Source organism: Polypterus senegalus, chromosome 1 (assembly GCF_016835505.1).
Source record: "Polypterus senegalus isolate Bchr_013 chromosome 1, ASM1683550v1, whole genome shotgun sequence".
Lineage (NCBI taxonomy): Eukaryota > Metazoa > Chordata > Cladistia > Polypteriformes > Polypteridae > Polypterus > Polypterus senegalus.
In genome coordinates, this window is record NC_053154.1 from 246,625,528 (window position 1) to 246,646,305 (window position 20,778).

General features: G+C 38.3%; 1 protein-coding gene across 10 annotated transcripts in view; it reads left to right on the forward strand.

The window, feature by feature from the left end:
- The window catches only part of ank3b (ankyrin 3b), a 633,883-nt gene that overhangs the window by 369,715 nt on the left and 243,390 nt on the right, over positions 1–20,778 (forward strand). For 4 of the 10 annotated variants that reach the window (XM_039771378.1, XM_039771420.1, XM_039771428.1 and 1 more), the window contains exon 2: positions 13,225–13,299. The exons of the other annotated variants lie outside the window; for them this stretch is intronic. In XM_039771378.1, the coding sequence (XP_039627312.1) occupies positions 13,225–13,299 (75 nt within the window). The remainder of the gene's footprint in view (positions 1–13,224; positions 13,300–20,778) is intronic. 10 annotated transcript variants of the gene reach the window in all.

The window sequence follows — 20,778 nt, forward strand, 5'->3', positions numbered from 1 at the left end:
AAAACCACTGAAAATACTAATTCACTGCATTACTAACTCTGCGACAACATTAAAGAGTGTGATACTGAGGTAGTGATCACATTGGCCCACGTTACCAAACCATCACTGGGCCAATGAGGGATTTAATGAACATGTACTGTGGGCAATTCACCCATTTTGGGCCACTAGGGGAACTTTGCTAAGGAGCCTCTTGTTGCAGCCACCACATTGGGCAGTGCGGTAATTTTTAGTTTTTTCCCATGCCCACTCGGTCCAGGGTCTGCCCACAGGGGGCCAACTGTGTGTATGTATTCTGTAATGAAATAAGCCTATGTAGGACAAAATTTAAGAAAATGGTTAATTTATATTAATAAGTAAATACAAAAGGAAGTGCAACACAGCAGAGACCATAGAGAACAAAAACAGAAACGCTGCTGCTTCTCTAGGCCTACCTTCACAGGTAGTAGATGACTGTCTACTTGGAGGGGTGCACACTTCTACAGTACGACCAAAGCAACCTCATTTCTTATCTCCCTTCTTTCGTAGCCTTTGCACTAAACACACCTCCAAACTCCTTACACAACTGTACGTCCACCTACAGGTGCTGTGCTAGAATGATATGGGAGATACAACATGTGATGTCTCATCTTCCCATTTTGTTTTATTCAAATGCGTTGCCAGTTGGGGTGTTGTGAGAAACATGAGGTCATTGTTGATGTGTTACTTGTTCCACACAAAAAGCAATTTAAGTTTTTTTATTTATTTTTTTATGAAAGTAAAAAGCCAACTAAATGCATTAGGCATTATCACATTACTTCAAACAGGATATGTCTACATATTGGTATTACTGGCTAAGCAGATTGTTATTTTTTATTTTATATTAATGGAGGTTCCAGTGCTCTGCAGCCCTGCTCAAGATTAAGTGGGCTTAGAACATGGTATGGTATGGTGTGGATTAGATCAAATGTTGATCGCATCACAACTCAGATAATTTGGACAGCATTGCTTTCTGTAAATGTCCCCACTGAGAGCTACCAGTTTGGAGAGCATTCAGGTGAAATATCCATCTGGGAAATTCATATTTCCGTCTGCTTCATAGTATGTCAATGCAGCATTAAACCCCTTTCTTGGATTCACATCCTGTCATTCATTTAATCACTTCCAGGAACTGAAGTGACTTTTCTTTGGCTTTCTGGCCACTAGCCTAGGCCTCCCTCTAGTGGCTGATAGTGTTCCTGTATGTCTGTATTGTAACTTATTTGGAGAACGTGTTTTTAGCTTCGTTCTAGTTTATTTTTTAAAATCTTTCATATTTCTTATTATTTTTTTATTTTAATGTTATTCTGTGTGACATCAAGATGATGTCACTTTGCTTAAAATTTTTCACTTGGTTGCCACCATTTTGTGTATTGTTCTTGTGGACACTACCAGTTTGCTTTGACATCATTGTCCATTTCCGATTTAGGATGGCAACACACAGTTCTCAGTATCCAAGTTTTTGGATTCATATAAAGAACAAAAATTCCTTGGTATTAGTGTTATTTTTTTAGTAATGGTTCTGACCTTACAGTATATTCTTATTTTCGCTGTGTCCTTTTTTTATTCATGTTTTGGGCTAGTTGGCTGTGCTGGCCTCAGACCTTTGTCTGTTTTAGTGGCTGTTGTTTTGCTTGATCCATTTTGAACACTCTCATTATCTTCTGGTCAGTCTTTCTCCTGCTTGTCCTCTTAGACAAGGCAGTTTTCATCTCCAGTATAATATCATGAATTATATGAAAGCCCTTAAATTGTTAGGTCTCTCAGGCATCTTCAGGATTACCTTAAAAAACCAGAATGCTTAGTCCTCCCAGTTAGGAACTATGAGATTTTGATTAGTGGACCGAATAGTTAAACCTATACAGTTCTCCAGGTTAAAACCTAGAGCTCTCTATAACCTCACATTAAAAAGGGCAACGTGGTCCCACCTGTTCACAATGGAGAAAAAAATTGTCTTCTCCCTGACAGCAGGAAAGTATGCCTTCATTTATCTGAAACATGGTCCATTATCTTAGTGAGTATAACATTATAGTTTAACTTTTTCTGTCAGTTTAAAATACATACGATGTGGTGTAATGGGTATTACACATGTATAGGTGAAACAGAACCTGAGCTGGTTTTTGCCACATCTATGCAAGTATTTGACATGGTAGAATGAACTCCTCGCAAATCTGACAACACCTCATCCAGTTGACTGTATCTGATAAAACAAAGGTAATCATTAATCAAAATGGTGCAGAATATTAATAATTTAAACAAGGTAAGCATATATAAAATACACATTTCTTTTGCATGGACATATATGGGTCACATTTTGGCAAAGTGCTGCCTCACAGCTATAGAAATTTAGGATCAGTTCCAGACCCCAGTCACTGTCTGTTTTGAGATATAACATTCTTTCCTTTACAGTGTAGACTTTGCCTTACATACCAAGCACATTTATTCAGTTAACTGCCCAACCTAAATGAACACAGCATAACCATGACCATAATTTAATACAATTCTCAGTGTTTTGTAAGAGTGCAGATGCAAAGATTAAGTTTATCTTTGATAGGGCAAATTTTGAGCAAGTGTGGCAATGTCTAAAGAGAATAGACTGGGAAAAGCTTTTAAGTGAGGAGACAGTTGAGGAGCAGTGCAACAGGTTTTAAAACATTTTGCATGTAATGCAGGACAGGTACAGTGGTGTGAAAAACTATTTATCCCCTTCCTGATTTCTTATTCTTTTGCATGTTTGTCACACAAAATGTTTCTGATCATCAAACACATTTAACCATTAGTCAAATATAACACAAGTAAACACAAAATGCAGTTTTTAAATGATGGCTTTTATTATTTAGGGAGAAAAAAATCCAAACCTACATGACCCTGTGTGAAAAACTACTTGCCCCCTTGTTAAAAAATAACCTAACTGTGGTGTATCACACCTGAGTTCAATTTCCGTAGCCACCCCCAGGCCTGATTACTGCCACACCTGTTTCAATCAAGAAATCACTTAAATAGGAGCTGCCTGACACAGAGAAGTAGACCAAAAGCACCTCAAAAGCTAGACATCATGCCAAGATCCAAAGAAATTCAGGAACAAATGAGAACAGAAGTAATTGAGATCTATCAGTCTGATAAAGGTTATAAAGCCATTTCTAAAGCTTTGGGACTCCAGCGAACCACAGTGAGAGCCATTATCCACAAATGGCAAAAACATGGAACAGTGGTGAACCTTCTCAGGAGTGGTCGGCTGACCAAAATTACCCCAAGAGCATAGAGATGACTCACCGAGAGGTCACAAAAGACCCCAGGACAACGTCTAAAGAGCTGCAGGCCTCACTTGCCTCAATTAAGGTCAGTGTTCACGACTTCACCATAAGAAAGAGACTGGACAAAAATGGCCTGCATGGCAGATTTCCAAGACGCAAACCACTGTTAAGCAAAAAGAACATTAGGGCTCGTCTCAATTTTGCTAAGAAACATCTCAATGATTGCCAAGACTTTTGGGAAAATACCTTGTGGACTGATGAGACAAAAGTTGAACTTTTTGGAAGGCAAATGTCCCATTACATCTGGCGTAAAAGGAACACAGCATTTCAGAAAAAGAACATCATACCAACAGTAAAATATGGTGGTGGTAGTGTGATGGTCTGGGGTTGTTTTGCTGCTTCAGGACCTGGAAGGCTTGCTGTGATAGATGGAACCATGAATTCTACTGTCTACCAAAAAATCCTGAAGGAGAATGTCCGGCCATCTGTTCGTCAACTCAAGCTGAAGTGATCTTGGGTGCTGCAACAGGACAATGACCCAAAACACACCAGCAAATCCACCTCTGAATGGCTGAAGAAAAACAAAATGAAGACTTTGGAGTGGCCTAGTCAAAGTTCTGACCTGAATCCAATTGAGATGCTATGGCAAGACCTTAAAAAGGCGGTTCATGCTAGAAAACCTTCAAATAAAGCTGAATTACAACAATTCTGCAAAGATGAGTGGGCCAAAATTCCTCCAGAGCTGAAAAGACTCATTGCAAGTTATCGCAAACGCTTGATTGCAGTTATTGCTGCTAACGGTGGCCCAACCAGTTATTAGGTTCAGGGGGCAATTACTTTTTCACACAGGGCCATGTAGGTTTGGATTTTTTTTCTCCCTAAATAATAAAAACCATCATTTAAAAACTGGATTTTGTGTTTATTTGTGTTATATTTGTCTAATGATTAAATGTGTTTGATGATCAGAAACATTTTGTGTGACAAACATGCAAAAGAATAAGAAATCAGGAAGGGGGCAAATAGTTTTTCACACCACTGTATATACCTAAATTTGTAATGAATAGGAAATTTTAAAATCTCCACAATGGATTAATAAAGTGTTAAGCAAGAAGCTGCAAAGGGAAAAAACAGCTGTGTAAGGCATATAAGACTAACAACTCCAATGTGAATATTTGAGAACATGAGGGCAACCATTAAGAAGGGTATTAAGAAGGCTAAAAGACAGTAGGAGAGGAATACAGCAAATAAGGAGAAAGACATCCCAAAGAGATTCTTTCAGTATTTTAGTAGTAATAGATCAGTCAAGGAGGAGGTGATGTGCATCAGGAATAGTAAATACAGACAGTGAAATAGCGGATGCTCTAAATTAGGATTTTTCTGGGGTCTTCACAAGTGAGGAAGTAGATAACCTCCCAGCGGTAAATGGGATTACTAAGGAGGTACTTGTTGAGGGAGGGAGAAGTACTTCTTAGATTAAACAGGCTGAAATCAAACAAATCTCCAGGACCAGATAATATTTACCCAGAAGCTCTTGAGGAGGTTAGCAATTACATATACTGTATAACCCTTGACGCACATTTTTTTTAAGTCACTACGCACTATGGAAATTCCAAAGGACTGGAAAATGGCAAATATTATCCCTCTACATTAAAAAGATGACCAGGCAGATGCAATCAACTACAGGCCAGTAACCGTAACATGCTACACAGGAAAATTAATGGAAGGAATTATTAACAATAAGATTAAGCAGCACATGGCAAGTACAGCGGTTTTTCTGAAAAGTCAGCATGGGTTCAGAAGAGGGAGGTCATGTTTTACTAACTTGCTGGAATTCTGTGAGGAAGCAACAAAAGAATATGATCAAAGTGGAGCATAAATTGTTATTTATCTGGACTTTCAGAAAGCATTTGATAAGGTGCCACATGAGAGGTTGGGCATCAAATTAAAAGAAGTGGGAGTTCAGGGTGATGCTTGTAGATGTATGCAGAATTGGTTCAGACACAAGAAGCAGAGGGTGATGGTGTGAGGAACCTTATAGAGAATTGGCTGATGTTAAGAGTGGTGTTCCACAGGGGTTAGTGCTAGAGCCACTACTATTTTTAATATATATAAAAGATTTGGATAGGAATATAAGTAACAAGCTGGTTAAGTTTGCAGATGATACAAATATAGGTGGATTCTGTTAAATTATTTCAGAGGGACCTGAATAGCATACAGATTTGTAAGTAATTATGAAGGGAATTAGTACAATGGACCAAGTCTGTTATTTTAAAATTAGTTCATCAAGAACATGTGGACACAGTTGGAAACTTTTTAATGGTAAATTTCACACAAACATTATGAGATTTTCTTTACATAGAGAACCATAGACACCTGGAATAAGCAACCAAGTAGGATGGTAGACAGTAAGATTTTAAGGACTTTCAAAACTAGAAGATGTTATTTTAAAAGAATTAAGTGGATAGGACTAGCGAGCTTAGTTGGGCTGAATGGCCTGTTATCGTGTAGAATTTTTCATGTTCTATAAAATGAATGTGTCCCATGATGGAGCATTGTCCAGTTTGTGACTGATATTTGTGTTTTACTTGATAATGCAGAGTTCAACAGCCTGTAACCAAAAAAACATGTTCAGAAAGATGATGGATGAATGGGTTGCCAGATCTAACACAAACTTTATTGCCAGACAACATAGTTGCTCTCTTTAAGTTACATCCATACACATAACAAGGTAAATACAATTAACACAGCATATGACACCATAACATACAGTTTATGTTTCGAGCAGGCAGATGTATTGCCATACCAGACTGTTAGGGAGAAAGTAAGGATACTTTCAGTAACAGCTCTATAAAACTGTACCAGCACTGCTTGGGACAGATTCAAATTTTTAAGCTGATGGAGAAAAAAAACTAAATTGCTGAGCTGTTTTGATAAGAGCAATTGTGTTTTCATCCCAGTTCAAACTGTGAGTGATAAGCTGTGCCAGGAAATTTAAATGATTCACAGTGACATCATTTATAACTAGAGGCATAGAAAGTGAAGAGTTTCTTCTAAAATTCATTACCATGTCTGCCATTTTCAAGGAATTCAAGTTAAGATTATTGAAGGAGGCCAGATGATCCACGTCCTTTCAATAATGCACCTCATCCATATCTGTGATCAGGCCAAACAGGATGGTGTCATCAACAAACTTCAGATGGGTTCACTAGAAGTTCAGTCATTGGCATAGGGAGAGAAAAGGAGAGGAGACAGAACTCAGCCCTGAGGGGATCCTGTGCTCAGAATCAGGGGCCCTGACTGATCTCCTCCCGTTTTCACTGTCTGACATCTGTTCCTTAGAATATCAGGGATCCAGGGACTTGGGAAATAATCCAGATTCATACTAAGACATTTGCTATGGGGGAGCTCTGTTATAATTGTGCAGAACTGAAATCCAAATATAATATCCTGGCATAAATAGCTGGAGAGCCTAGATGCTGCAATATGTAGTGGATAGCCATGTAAATTGTATCTTCAGCTGGTGGTACAGTAAAAAAAACTGTAGTGAGTAAAGGAGAGAATTTGTGACAGATGTGATATGCTGAAGAATGAGATATTCAAATGTTTTCATTACTACAGAGGTCAGTCCCACTGGCCAGTAGTCATTAAGACAGGAAATATTTTGCTTCTTTGCACAGGGTTGATTGTGGATTCTTTGACACAGGCTGGGCCTTTGCATTGAGCCAAAGACTGGGTGAGCATTTCCTTAGTGTGGTGGCAGAAACGTACCTTTTTCTCCAGAAAAGTAAATAAACTTCAAGCTCAGAAGTGTGTAGGGGACAGATGTATTTACACTATAAGAGAGAGACTTGTATGTCAGGTGCTTTAATGTCCTGAATGCTGGAGGGGAGCTTTGCAAACCTGCAATTAAAACTGTTTTACTGATCCAGTAGAGAGGGATTAGTCTGTGGCAGTTGGGGCTTGCATTCTGTACCAGGTGAAATTGTGAAAAAGAATAAAACCACTTTTCAAATGTATTAGCTGTTCCAGGAATTTATATTTCAATTCCCAGGTCAAAGGGATAAATTAACAAAACATTGTCAGGAATCCCATGAATGCCAACATGGGAGATTCCCAGGCCCAGATCTAGTATAATTCAAAATAATATTACAGTTGAACATATATGAACAAAGCTGTAAATTTGAGAAATAAAGTACAGTATACAGAACATCTTGGCGTCTGTACGTTTGATGCCCTGGCATTCATGCAATTTAAACAGTCCTTAGAGGTTCAGGTGTTAATGTGTAAATGTTTATGTCTAGTTTGACCACTGATTTGTTTTGTAAGCTTATGTTTATGGAAATTTTCTAGGGACTGGACCTTTTATTGAATAATAGAGTTTTCTGTTAACCCAAACCATGACTTTTTTTTACAGAAAAAAGTTCAGTAGGTGGCCACAAACCTTGTGCATACTTTTCAGGATCCTCAAACCCCTCATGTTAGACACTTTATTGTTGGCAAAAGGACTCAGATAAAGGCCTCTGAGGAAACCAGCATTATTAAACCACGAAGTAGCTGGCAACATGTGAGCTGCAGTGGAAAAAATGAAAACTTACTAATGTGCAGTTGAGCACTTGCAGCACAAAAACTATTAAATCTTAAGAATTTAAAAGATCAAAAAGCTACCAGAGAACTCTCTGGCCTGGAGACTATTGAATTTCACAGGACAGCCAGCTTCTATGAGTGCTTCCACGTCAGTCCAGATATAAATTCTGATGTGTAAAAATGTCTGTACCCCCCAATGCTTACTGAATACACATCAGAAGGTGAGACTGGATTAAAGTAACTTTCAAGAATGGAGTGCTATCAGTGGTATTATAGTGAGAGACAAGGAGGTGATTTGAGACTGTTGAGGAGAGTGGTTTTCAGTAGACAGGCTGATGAGCCATTACACTAGAGACACAGAAGAGGAAAACTCTGTAGTGAAGCACAGTCAAGTTTTTATTTACCTTTGTTATTATTTGTGCTGATTCCCCTACCATAAAGTATGCTTTTATTTACATTAATACAGCAGAAGAAACCAATTCTTCATATGTCTCTCTATCCAGTTACTTTAGACCAGGGGTGGGAAAGTCATTCTTGGAGGGCCGCAGTGGCTGCAGGTTTTTGTTCCAACCCATTTACTTCATAAGAAGCCCTTATTGCTCAAGTACCACTTCTGCTTCATTTTAGTTGTCTCACTCGTTAAGATTTTGAACCCTTATTGCTTATTTTAGTCTTAAACAGCTGTATTCTTGGTTTTTAATCACACCTTAGTAGCAATCAGATGCAAATGACAAAAGAAATTCAGCATTTCTCCATTTTGCTGGTTACCATTTATACCTGTGTGTGTTTATACATGCACTATTTGGTTTAATTAAATACTTGGAATGAAAATGAAGAAAAAAAGTAAATGACTGAGAATTACTCATCTGTTTTAGACTTCAAATCATTTGGATGATATCCTTAGAAAGGAAAAAAAATCTAGGATATGAGAATAACCTGACATGGCAGAGTTAAAGCACTAACGAGCCCTGAAATTAAATAATTAAATAATTAAATAATAATTTTTTTAACTAAGCAACTGGGTTGGAACAAAAACCTGCAGCCACTGTGGCCCTCCAGGACTGACTTTGCCTGCCCCTGCTTTAGACTGTAGTCTAAACTGACTCTAAACATGATTATATTTTCTGAGTTGAAGAGAAAAATTATCCAAGCTAATTGCATAAAGGAGAAAAACAAAACGTTTTCACTCTCCAATTTCCCGCAGTGATGCAAGCTCTGCATCGGTCTGTCATGGGGAGAAAAAAGAAGCTGAGCTGTAAGGCAACGCTCTCAATTTACCATTCGATCTATGTTCTTACCCTCACCTATGGTCATGAGCTATGGGTAGTGACCTAAAAAACGAGATTGCGAATACAATCAGCTGAGTTTCCTCCGTAGGGTGTCTGGGCTTTCCCTTAAAGATAGGGTGAGAAACTCAGTCATCCGGAAGGGGCTCAGAGTAGAGCCGCTGCTCCTCCGCATCGAGGGGAGTCAGATGAGGTGGCTTGGGCATCTGATCAGGATGCCTCCTGGATGCCTCCCTGGTGAGGTGTTCCGGGCACGTCCAACCGGGAGGAGGACCCGGGGAAGACCCAGGACACTCTGGAGGAACTATGTCTCCCGGCTGGCCTGGGAACGCCTCGGGATTCTCCCGGAAGAGCTGGAAGAAGTGGCTGGGGAGAGGGAAGTCTGGGCCTCTCTGCTCAAGCTGCTGTCCCCAAGACCCGACCTCGGATAAGCAGAAGAAGATGGATTGATGGATGGATGGATGTCCACTTTCAAAATGTCAGAAATCAAATTCAGATTTGCCCCAATATCTTAGGGTTTTAGTATACAACTGTCCTGCTCTAAACCAGGCTGTGTTCACGTATATTCAGTTGGAGGCATCAAAAATGTAGCTTTTCTAAAGTAAGTAATGGGAGATCCCTGTCAGAAATAAGGTGGCTCAACCCATCTTCTGTGTGTCATGTGTTTGGAAAGTGTAGTGGGATCTCTGAAATTGCTGCTTTCAATTAAAATGAATTATTTATTTGTCAAATATCTTTGCCCAAGTTAAATTACATGGATACAGTACATTTCTTTGCAGACAGTATAATGTTAACACCTGGAGTTTAGGAGGTGTCACCTACTAAGTTAGGACAGAGAGAGAATCAGTAGTCTTTAGTGACACACTGCCTGACAGTGTTTTGTGGTTATTGTTATTATTACAAAATTGATTTAATTTTCTTTTCCTGTATAAATCAACTTGTTTGTATTTTTGCTAATAATAACTTGTTATGCCATGTTGATTAATATCTTATCTATAGCAGCTTTATCATGCTTTCTGGGCTCATGCACGGGAAATGCTCTCTAATCCTCCTAAGCTCCAGCAGATGAGTTTGTGCAGTATTTAGCCAGCACTAGTCTATCTGGCTTTCACCTGACCAGAACATTTAGTTGTTCTTTCATTGTGCTACTGGGTGGAGTGCGGTGCGGTGGGGGCTTATTTGCTGATAAGCACAATGTGCGTAATGCTAGTTTAGAAATGATTCCAGGCAGGCTAGCAGGCTGGGCATTTGCAAAGCATCTGATACTGCTACTATTTTGGTACACTACATATCATGATTGCATATACAATGACTAAATAGGGCCTACAAATATGGTAAGTGAGCTTGGAATCCTGGGCCGGGGTCCACTCAAGTAAAGAGGTCTGAGAGGCCATGCCGATGCACGGCAGCTTTGTTGATGTTGCATTGCTCTAGCTTATTTTTGTTCAGCGTGGGCTCTCCCTGCAGCAGCACTGTAAAGAGAGGGAGAGGGAGAGGGATTGGGAGAGGGAGAGGAGGACGGAAACGAAGAGGAAAGAAAGATTAGTGAAGGGATAGTATTTACATTTACTCTGAGCAGGTATTTTTAGCAGCTACATAATGTCACCGTGCACTCCCTAATCCCACTGGTAACTAATTGAATCATCAGGTTTCACTCTGAGCTGCAAGAAAAAATGGCAGTGGAGGAAGCAACAGAGTATCCAGTTCAAGTAAGATCTGCATTTCTACACATTTCTGCTTCATTCCTATCAATGTTTTCCTGTTTTGTAGCACTACTAACTGTTACCCTTTACAGTATGTTTTGGATTTATCACGAATTTTCAGTTGGCTTAATTCATGGGGTGTTGGATTTCATTGTGCAGTTGTCTTCATTTTCAGAAGCTGAGAGGCGACTCCTGTATTGTTTTCTCATTTATCATCTGAAACTGAATCATTTGTGCTTGACTAGGTTCTTCTTTCATGTATATTTGAATAGCAAATTCAGTTTGCATAATACATCCAGTAGATATACATGCAGTATGTTTTTATTTGTAAAGGTAGTTTTAGAAGTAGCATTCTAGCCAGTTGACCTTGCTCACAAGCATCTTGGTGTGAAAAGAATGCACCATGTGCCTTTAATAAATGGTAGGCCTTTCATAAAAATGTAACCATTGTAGCCAGCAGTGCTTTTTCTCGTACTGGTCAGTGGCCAGAGGATGTTCGAGATCACTCTTTGTGCCACATTCATTGGTTTGCTGTGTGAAGGAGGGCAACTTAAACCAAAACAAAAGCTTTTGAAGAACCATAAGAAAATAAAATATGTGTTTATATGAGTGTTGGTACTATGGAGCACCCTGCATAGTATACATTTTTAAAAATGCATTTTGTAATCACTATATAAAACTTTTTTTCCTTTTTAGGGCTATTGTATTGTAAAACAGACATAGTGATGAGCACTGCCACCTCATAGCTCTATCATCCTGGGTTCAAATCATATGCCTAGAAGTTGTCTGTGTGTAGCTTGAACCCGCTCTGTGTATGGGTTTTCCGCCCACTTTCCTGTGGTACATACTAGGTTAATTGGCACCCAGAAATTGGTCACATGTTGGAGTTTGTTTGTATGTGAGTGAGTCTTACTGGCTTCTGCCTTGCACCCACTGCGGGCTCTATTCCCCTGCGACTCGGAACTGGATTAAGTAGGTTTAACAACGGTACAATATAATTTTTAGAATAGTATATTACTTTTTTTTTTATTCAGGTTTTCATTATAGCTTATTTATTTAAGTGATTGTATGTTTCTTTACATAGAGTAGAGCACTCTTCTGAGTCAGACTATTTAAGTGACAACTCAAAGGAGCTCCTTCTGGGTGAATAAGCCGTGTATTGAAGAGGTACTTTGTCTCAGGTTGGTTCCTACTTTGCAAACAGTACTGGCCGCGTAGGTTACAAGACTCTGTGATAAAATCAGTGAGTTAATAAAATAAAATGGATAGGTGAATGAGTGGCATAGTGGTTAGCACTTTTGCCTCCGAGTTCCAGAAACCTGGGAAATCTAAACAGACATGGGAAAAATGTGCATTGTTTTAAAGTGCAGGTCAGTAGAAATTTAGTTAGGAAGACTAACAAATATTACAAGCTTTTGCCATTTGTAGTAGAGCTTATTAGTTTAGTCACCTGTCAGTGTCAGCCGTGCAGTTTCTGCGTTAAGAATCTATGACAGCAGAATCACACACTCCATCAGGCACATACAGGCACAGTTAAAAGACTAAGTGTGGGAAAACTGGACTCCCTGGAGAAAATGTGCTTAAACACAGGAACTACAAAAGGTATCGTAGAACAGTGTTAAACCTGGGACCCCAACACTGTGTGGTGCCAAGTCTACCTGCCGTGGCAGCTCTATTGGGAAAATATTACACCACTCTGAAATTTATTCATAGACTGACCACAAGCACACCGACAAATGAAACTTATAAGCTAATGTTACCATTTCATGTGTTTGTTAGTAAATACTTGTGCTTTCACGTACCTGTCTTTGCTGATTCTCTTCTGGGTGCATGTTGACGCAACATCAGCTATGTGAGAGCTTTTTCTCACCAAGTGACACATCACCTTGAATGAAATATAAAAGTCATAAAATACATGTGCAACATAGTGTTTTTTCTGTATTTTTTTCCTTTCTGGCCAGGTGGATTGAATTCTTTGGAATCATCCAGTCATCTCCATTCCTTATAAATATACCAAGCGTTTTGTGAGATAACATGAATGTGGGCAAAAAGAATTATATCACACAGGTTGTTGACTTTTTATTTTACACACCATTAAGTGAGATTTTGAATTGCCCTAGAGACTATTGTATTTACTTTTTTGTTTGCCAAGCAACAAACCTGCCAGAGAGCATTAGCCAATGGTCAAGATTCTGTGTCTGAATTGAATCTTGTATTTTAGCATTCTCTGCTGCTCTCTGTAAGGCTTCTGCTGCTCAGTACTCAGTAATGTCTCTCAAAAAACGCTGTATATTTATGAAACCCCACCTGCATGGCCCTTTATTTACAAAAAGAACATTTCACAACAGTTAATGTGATAATTCATTTCATGTGTTCTTCCAGGCTGTCGAACGTTGGCTTATTGATCAAGAATCTAGTATGTCTGGGCATGAGATTGAAGATGGCAGATATCGAACAGTAAATATCTCTCAAAGCGCTATATTTTATTCATGGAAGAATGCCTCAGGATTGTTCCTCAGATTAACCCTGTTGTTTTCCAGGACTCTCAACAGATAGCTGTGGATAATACCTAACTCAGTTCTCAGTGATACTGAATATTTTCAAGCATTCTGATCTTGGCTTTACCAGAAATGTAATGTCAAGAACATTTCAATTTTAATGCTACAGTTAATACAGTAAGATTTCAATTTTGGAAAGGATGTCAATGGTTATAATTTTGCCTGGTATACAGCATTGCATTCCAGAAAATGGTTGAGAGTGTTCTTTCCTTGTTTACCGTTTTAATAAACATGAATAGAAATCTTTTAAGAAACATTTTTAAAAAAAGGGAATTAGAAACTATTGTTACGTCATTAACTCTCTTTCTTACATTTGCCTTAATCTCTATGGTTGATATTTTTGGAAACCAAGGAATTGTTACTGAATAGTTTGGTTTTGTGTTTAATATCTGTTTTGGGGCATGAACCTATTTTGTTTTGTGGCCTATTCCCTTAAATCTGTTGTAAATATTATTATTATTGTGTCATTTTGACAGCATTCCCTCCATCATTTCATGCTGCATATGTCAAGTTACAATACACTGAAAGTACCACACAGTGTACTAAAAACAGCATATGCCAGCTGCCATACCCATTAAGCATCACATTTATCCGTCCATTTTCTGAACCAAATTGCTGTATGGTATTGCAGGGTCATGGGGAGCCAGAGTCTATCAAATCATCATCAGGCAGAAGGCAGTTATCAACCCTGAACAGGGCGCTAATCCATCACTGGATATATTTGAACATGTACACATATCAGGCCAAACAAGAGATGTCATCTTTGTTTTATTAGGGCAAAATGCAGTACCTAGAGCCAATCTCATGTGAGCATAGGAAAAAAATGTATAAGCTCCACAAATACTGAGGGCTGGCCATGATTTAAACACATAAGACAGCAGTGGTAATTACTGCCCCATGGTAATGGCCTTCAGTAAATTTGATGAACAAAGTTATAAATAAATCATAAAACTTAAACTGAATGACCACATTTTCTGCTTTTCTCGTGCTGCTCTCATTTGTGGATCTCTGTGTTGTGTTCTGTTTCATTTGCAGTTTTGAAATCATTAAGTTTATTCAGCATTATTTTGGGACTAATATTGAAATGAACCCTTCACTATTGTTAAGGAACGTTAATGCCCTTAACCAAATTTACCTTTCTTAACATATAATGGTCAAAAACTTTCAAATTAGTTTTTTTGTTTATTTTAGAGATTGTGGAGTTTGACCCGCAGACTATAAACCAGATGGACTCAGAATGTCCTCAAAACACACCCGTTTTGTTTTTACTTTTCTTGCAACACACAATGCAAACCTAAATATTCTCAATAACTGAATCCTTATGTTTTCTTTTCTTTTCTTCACTGCCTCCATTCCTCTCCGGCAAGCTCTGTCCTCTTCCACCCGACTCCGGCTCCCTGAGTGGAGTGAGGCAGCCCCTTTTATACCTCACCCAGAAGTACTCCAGGTGTTCCTCAATTAAGTCCTGGCAGCACTCCCGGGTGTGGTGGAAGTGCTGCGTTTTAAATCCAGCTCCTCTTCTGGCAGCATTTCTGGCCGAGGCAGAAGTGCTCCAGACAATGGCTCCTGAATTATCCCAGAGGCCCCTGGTGATGGTCACGTAACCCAACAGGTTTGAGTATTACAGCCCCATGCTCGTGGCTCCAATGTAACCCAGGGTGGCTGTCCTTTCATGTCCCAGGGAATGGCTTGCCCTTTTCCTGGTGACCTGCTCTCCCAGGCTTTCCGACAGGGCACGATTCCCCGCCGTCCATCATAAGATATTTAAAAATCCCTCACTTCTCAATATACTGTAGTTCTGCTTCTCTTTACACTTATTCCACTAGCCTACATGCTTCTGTGAAAACTTATGCACCACATCTTTCACCTCATTTCCAACCACAGATCAATGGCCTTTCAGCAGACCAAATCAAAAAGGGCTAGGTCAGGAACCTCATTGATAAAACTTTGTTCTGGATTTGAGTGTAAAAATATTTGCAAGCCAAACAAATGCATATGCCATACAAAATACAATTAATAAAAGCTGTTGTACACACATTTTTACACAACATACTCTATAAACCACAATTGACTTGTAAATATGCATTCATGAACACACCTCAATGCTAATCAACCTTATATACACTTTATGCATGGCTGGTAGAGCAGCCTTCCTCCTCATATATAAAAACCCTGCCATCTACATTCAAGAACATCTGCCTCTGCACTCCAACTGAGCATGCAAGATCATTATAGCACCTTTCCTCTGACATCTGGAGGTCCAGGAAGAGCATAAGGTTCCTGTGTCTGAGCAGATAGCCACCAAAGCCTGGCACATGTAATGACATTATTGCTGATACAGTGAAGAGTATGGAACATATGAAAAACTGACGCTTCAGTCAATTACTTTACCAGCAAGCCAGCCACCATATACATCCTCCAAAGCCAGTTTGCCTCAAAATAAATGAATCAAGGGTTGACCCAGACCACAGAGTTGTGATGTTTGCCAGTTTCATCTTTGTGTCACTTATGATTTGTGTATTAATAGAATGTAACAGTTTGCGGTTGAAAAAAGCAGCTTCATTCTAGCTAGATGCCCTTATTGCAATATGGGCGCAGTAAGATATTCCCATTACATTCGGAGAAATGGAAACAGCTGCAAATTGCCTCATTATATTGCCAAAAATATGTCATGTTTAATGTATGTACACCTACACCATACAAAAACTAGGTGTACACCACCTCCTCGGTCAGCTCATGGCTGACTAATGACTAATGGGTAATGGGTAATATTTCTGAACTGTTGGCCAGTTACCTTAGAAGTGACAACAGGTAGCCAATATAAACTGACAAAAAAGCTTTTTTTTATAATTCCTGACATTTGTATGGGAAATTATATATTCACATTTCAAGCCTCTTTTTGTGCATACACAAGCTTTATAAATGAAGCCCCTGGTCAATTAACTAGGTGGTCAGAAGCTTCCAATTTAATTTTCTCAAGATTGTTGATGGTGTGGATAGTCACAGGAGTACATCCATTATCATCTTTCTAAAAAAACCAGCTTAAAATCCCACAGTGTGTCAGCAGTTGTGTGAAATATACTGACACAGTGGTTTAAAGTCTAATGCCCTAGCCATTACTCCACACAGCCATCACAAATGCCTTTACCTTCCCATGCTTTCAATTCTAAAGGTGCAACATAGTAATTGATGAAAAGGCAGAACTCATTAAATTTAAAAAAATGGCAGAAAATATTTTCCTTTGGAGGAATGAAGCAAAAGTCAGAGAAAAACACACTCTGACAGCAATTCTAATACCATTGTCAACATTAAAATACACACACAAACAGCATGGATCAGATTATGCACTCATCCTTTCATTCATCCATTTTCTATGCCTATGTTCTGACATTTCATCCTATGTGCTTTACCATCAGAAAATGCTAAGTTTACTATAAAAAGTATGTTTGTTACTTTCAGCAGGAATGGGTGGGAAAATGGTTCCAGTGCTTTCAAAAATCTCAGTTTTACTTCTAGTTCTCCTTTTACTTTCTTAACCCCAACTACTTTTTGTCTCCTTGTAGGAACTGTAAGAAAACAAAATGAACCCTTAAGTATGACATTAATTCAAACATTGGCAGATTTTGATCATGCAGAAGTTGGAGATTTTGGGAGTTTAATATATGGGCAGTGGGAGGCAGATCCGGCTTATTGGGGATGGGGGACCGTGGGCTGAAAACATTTTTCTTACCCTACCTACATAAAATACTATGAGTGCACATTAACCTCAAGGTCTCAGAGACATACAGTGTGAAGCAAATGACTACTACAGAGTATTAGGTTTGAAACAAACGGCAAAGATCTGAAGAATAGAAAGAATATGGGCTTACACTCTGAAATTATGGGAGTCAAACTATGCTGTATCAATGTTTATAGCATTAATTAGCCATTTCCTCACAGATAACAAGTAATCAAGTAACCATAACAAACCAAGAATTGAAAAATCAACTATAGAACCGTATATAACTGTCCCAAAAATAAAAGATGCATATGGAACAGGCAGTAAATGGCTGAAAAGTAGTAAAATTTTAAAAAGAGAGACATTTATATGAATTTAAACCTATGTTTACACCAATATCAAGTAAATCAAACACAAAAAATGTGTTCTTTAGGGATTTCTCTCCAAATTACTGGATTAATGGTGCCAAGTTTACATGTCATACCCCATATCATTGCAAAGTTACACCATTTTGCTTAAGGTGTGTCCCATTTGGAAACATTTAGTCTCTTGTAGCTAAACAATCCCTCAAAACAGGTATTGCACTTGCAGTTATATATTTTTTACTTTTTTCAAAAAAATACATATACACACACACATACAGTATATATCACTCTAAAGCAACCAGTAAACAGTTTGTAACTATATACATATAATTATGTACTTGTCCAAGCCTTTACTTTTAAAATTATTTTTCATGCCATTCCTTGAAGCAATTTCTGTTTACCTCTAGAGACAGAGAACCCTTACATTTTGAACACTAGATTTTTTTTGTGCTTCAATTCACACATCTTCTCCTGTCTTCTGTTGCAGTTGCCTCACAGAGGTTCAGGGCATTATTTATTTATTCTTCATGTTGTTGTTTCTTTTTTCTTGCATTTCACGTCTGGAATGAACTAAGTATGTACATCCATTTTCATACCAGTGCTGAGTTACAGGAGTGTGGGCAATGCCGTTCCTGAGAGCCCTGGGCACAGAGCTAGTCATACAGATGCATATTCCTAAACTAGTGTTTCTCAACTACCACCACCACCGAAAGGATCAACAGAGCTGTGTGAGATTTCTTATCTTGTTTCTAATCATACCATACTTTGATTTTATTTCCTGTTTGCAAAACACAATTAAAACCTGAATAAAAAATACCACATGTGCAGCCAATCGCTTTAGTTTTGTGTTTGGCAGTGGGGGAAAGGGATTATAGCATAAACAAGCCACTAGCTGAAGCAAATTTTTTCTCTCATGTGCTAATGACACAGCAATATGATCAACATTATACAGTGACATTCAATCAAATAGGAGATTCTCATATGAAACAAGTACGGTATAACGGTACTCAAGGGTATGCTAAGAAACACTGCCTGCACTGTAAGGTGACATTGAAAGAGTACTGCTCAGTAAACTTACATAGTGAGAACATGCAGCAGACAGTGTCCAGGTATGGTAATTGAAACCATGACACTTGAACTATAAAGTATACTTCAAAGTTATACTAAATCAGAACTTTTAAATCCAGGATAGCATCGAGTCCTTCATCAATCGTGTCATTCTCAATGGAGTCAAAACTGTGATCAGAATCTGACTCAAGCTTTGGTGTAACGATGAGCGATCTCGGATGCCATTTATTTCCTTTTTTCCCTCTTTACGCACAGCTGTGACACGTAATGTGAATGGCCAATCATAGCCAACCATACATCATTAGAATGGACTGAAACTCAGCTATCAGTGGTAATGAGCTTTTTTACTTTATGTGGCTTGACACAGGTAAAATCTTTGCTATAAACAGATATACTCAGTTGTGACGCCCTGCTTGCCGCAGGCTATATATGTGAAAATAGCATATTTAAATAATGAAAGAGAGCAGACAACATGGAAACTAATGATTTATTTGAAAAAAGACACCCTTGGGTTTACTGCAGTGTACACAAACAACTTTAAAATATGGCCTCATACACAAGTGGCTACAACTGTTAAGCATTCATCAGAGCAAACAAAAGCTGGTTTCTTTTCTCATTAAACATAATGGTAAATAGCTGCCATATTTCAGATGTTCCTTTTATTATTATAACAGCTTTTAAATCTACAGTTTAAAGAGCAAATCCAGGAACGCTACCTCCATATATCTTTTGGGGATACAGAGGAGACAAAACGGAGGAGAAATGAAAGATAATAATTAAGATTAAATGTGTTATAATTTTGGAGAGAAAAGAATCCCATTTAGTTTAGTTCTATATGTTATTCATTGACTAGCTGTGCCCACTCTGCAAACGTATCAAATCATCGGGCTGCTTTGCATAATTGATCTACCATCCATAAGCTACGTTTTTTTACTATAACGTACATTCCTTCTGATTTTTTTGTAAAATTTGTTGTGTATTATTTTTTACTTAGTAGCAGAATTTTTGAATTGCCTAAATGAATGTGTTTGCCAAATAAACATAATACTTAATTCGGTAACTCCAATTGTGAAGCACAAATAGATTCACTGAGCCTGGACTTGTATTAAAAAATAGTTTTCACTTGAGTTTGCACCCGAGGATCAGAAAGCACAGAACAGAGCAAAGAGGTGGAGGAGGAAACAGCATGCAGGGGACTAAAGTAACATTTAACATGTTTAGTTTTAGGAGTGAGTTTGTAGCTTCACAAAGCATTATGAAGTGCTGGGGAAAAAAGCTTGCTTAACCGGGACATGTAACAAATTCTCAGGAAGTAATTCAGCAGACAAGGTCCCAGTCAATCCAAGTAAATTAGTTGTGAAAAATATTTTTTGGGGACCCCCTACATGTCAGGCCCTGGGCTATTGCCCCTGTAAGCCCTTGCCATAATCAAACCATGAGGGATTAGGTTAATTGCTCACTTTATACAACTTCATTATGTGTCATCATTGAAAAAAAGCAAAAAGAGAGTAGAAGAAGGAGAGCTAAGCTGCAGTATTAACAAAAACTACATATATCCCTTATCACACCCACTACACGTTCATCATGGTGTGTATGCAGAAAATCCTGAAAGCCACAACAATGTCAATGCCACATCTGAGCAAGAAAATCATCCAGAATGCTGGAAAAAGAAGCAGTTTGATTATTTAAAAAATGACCATTGCCTACAATTTCACATTTAATAATAATAATAATAATAATGTTTTATTTATTTAGCACCTTTCCCATGCTCAACCTGGGATGCAGTCTATTTAGGTTACTCCTGTAGCAGCACAGGTAAAGCTAATCAGAAAATATCATTAAAGAATGAAGATAAATATTCAAAAAGAATCAAAAGGACACAAGAAAGCCTTCATAGTTCCTCATGAAAGAAAATGTGACATGAATCTGATTATATTTTGGTTGTTTTTTGCATATTTTTTATATAACCTATATGATTGGCTGTTTGTTTTTAAAGGTTTCCGTTTCAAATAACTTTTGCAAAGGTTTGTGCACATAAACTGCAGTGTCTTATGATTTCATTTTTTCCTCTTCTAACAATACTTTTATCATGACCTGCTATGTCACATCATAGACAAAAATTCTCATAACTTCAGCTATGTTACAACATAGGCAAGGCCACCTACTCTGTGAACCCCAAACTGCCTCACACAAAACTGGAGAAAAGGATTGGAAGATGGACATAATG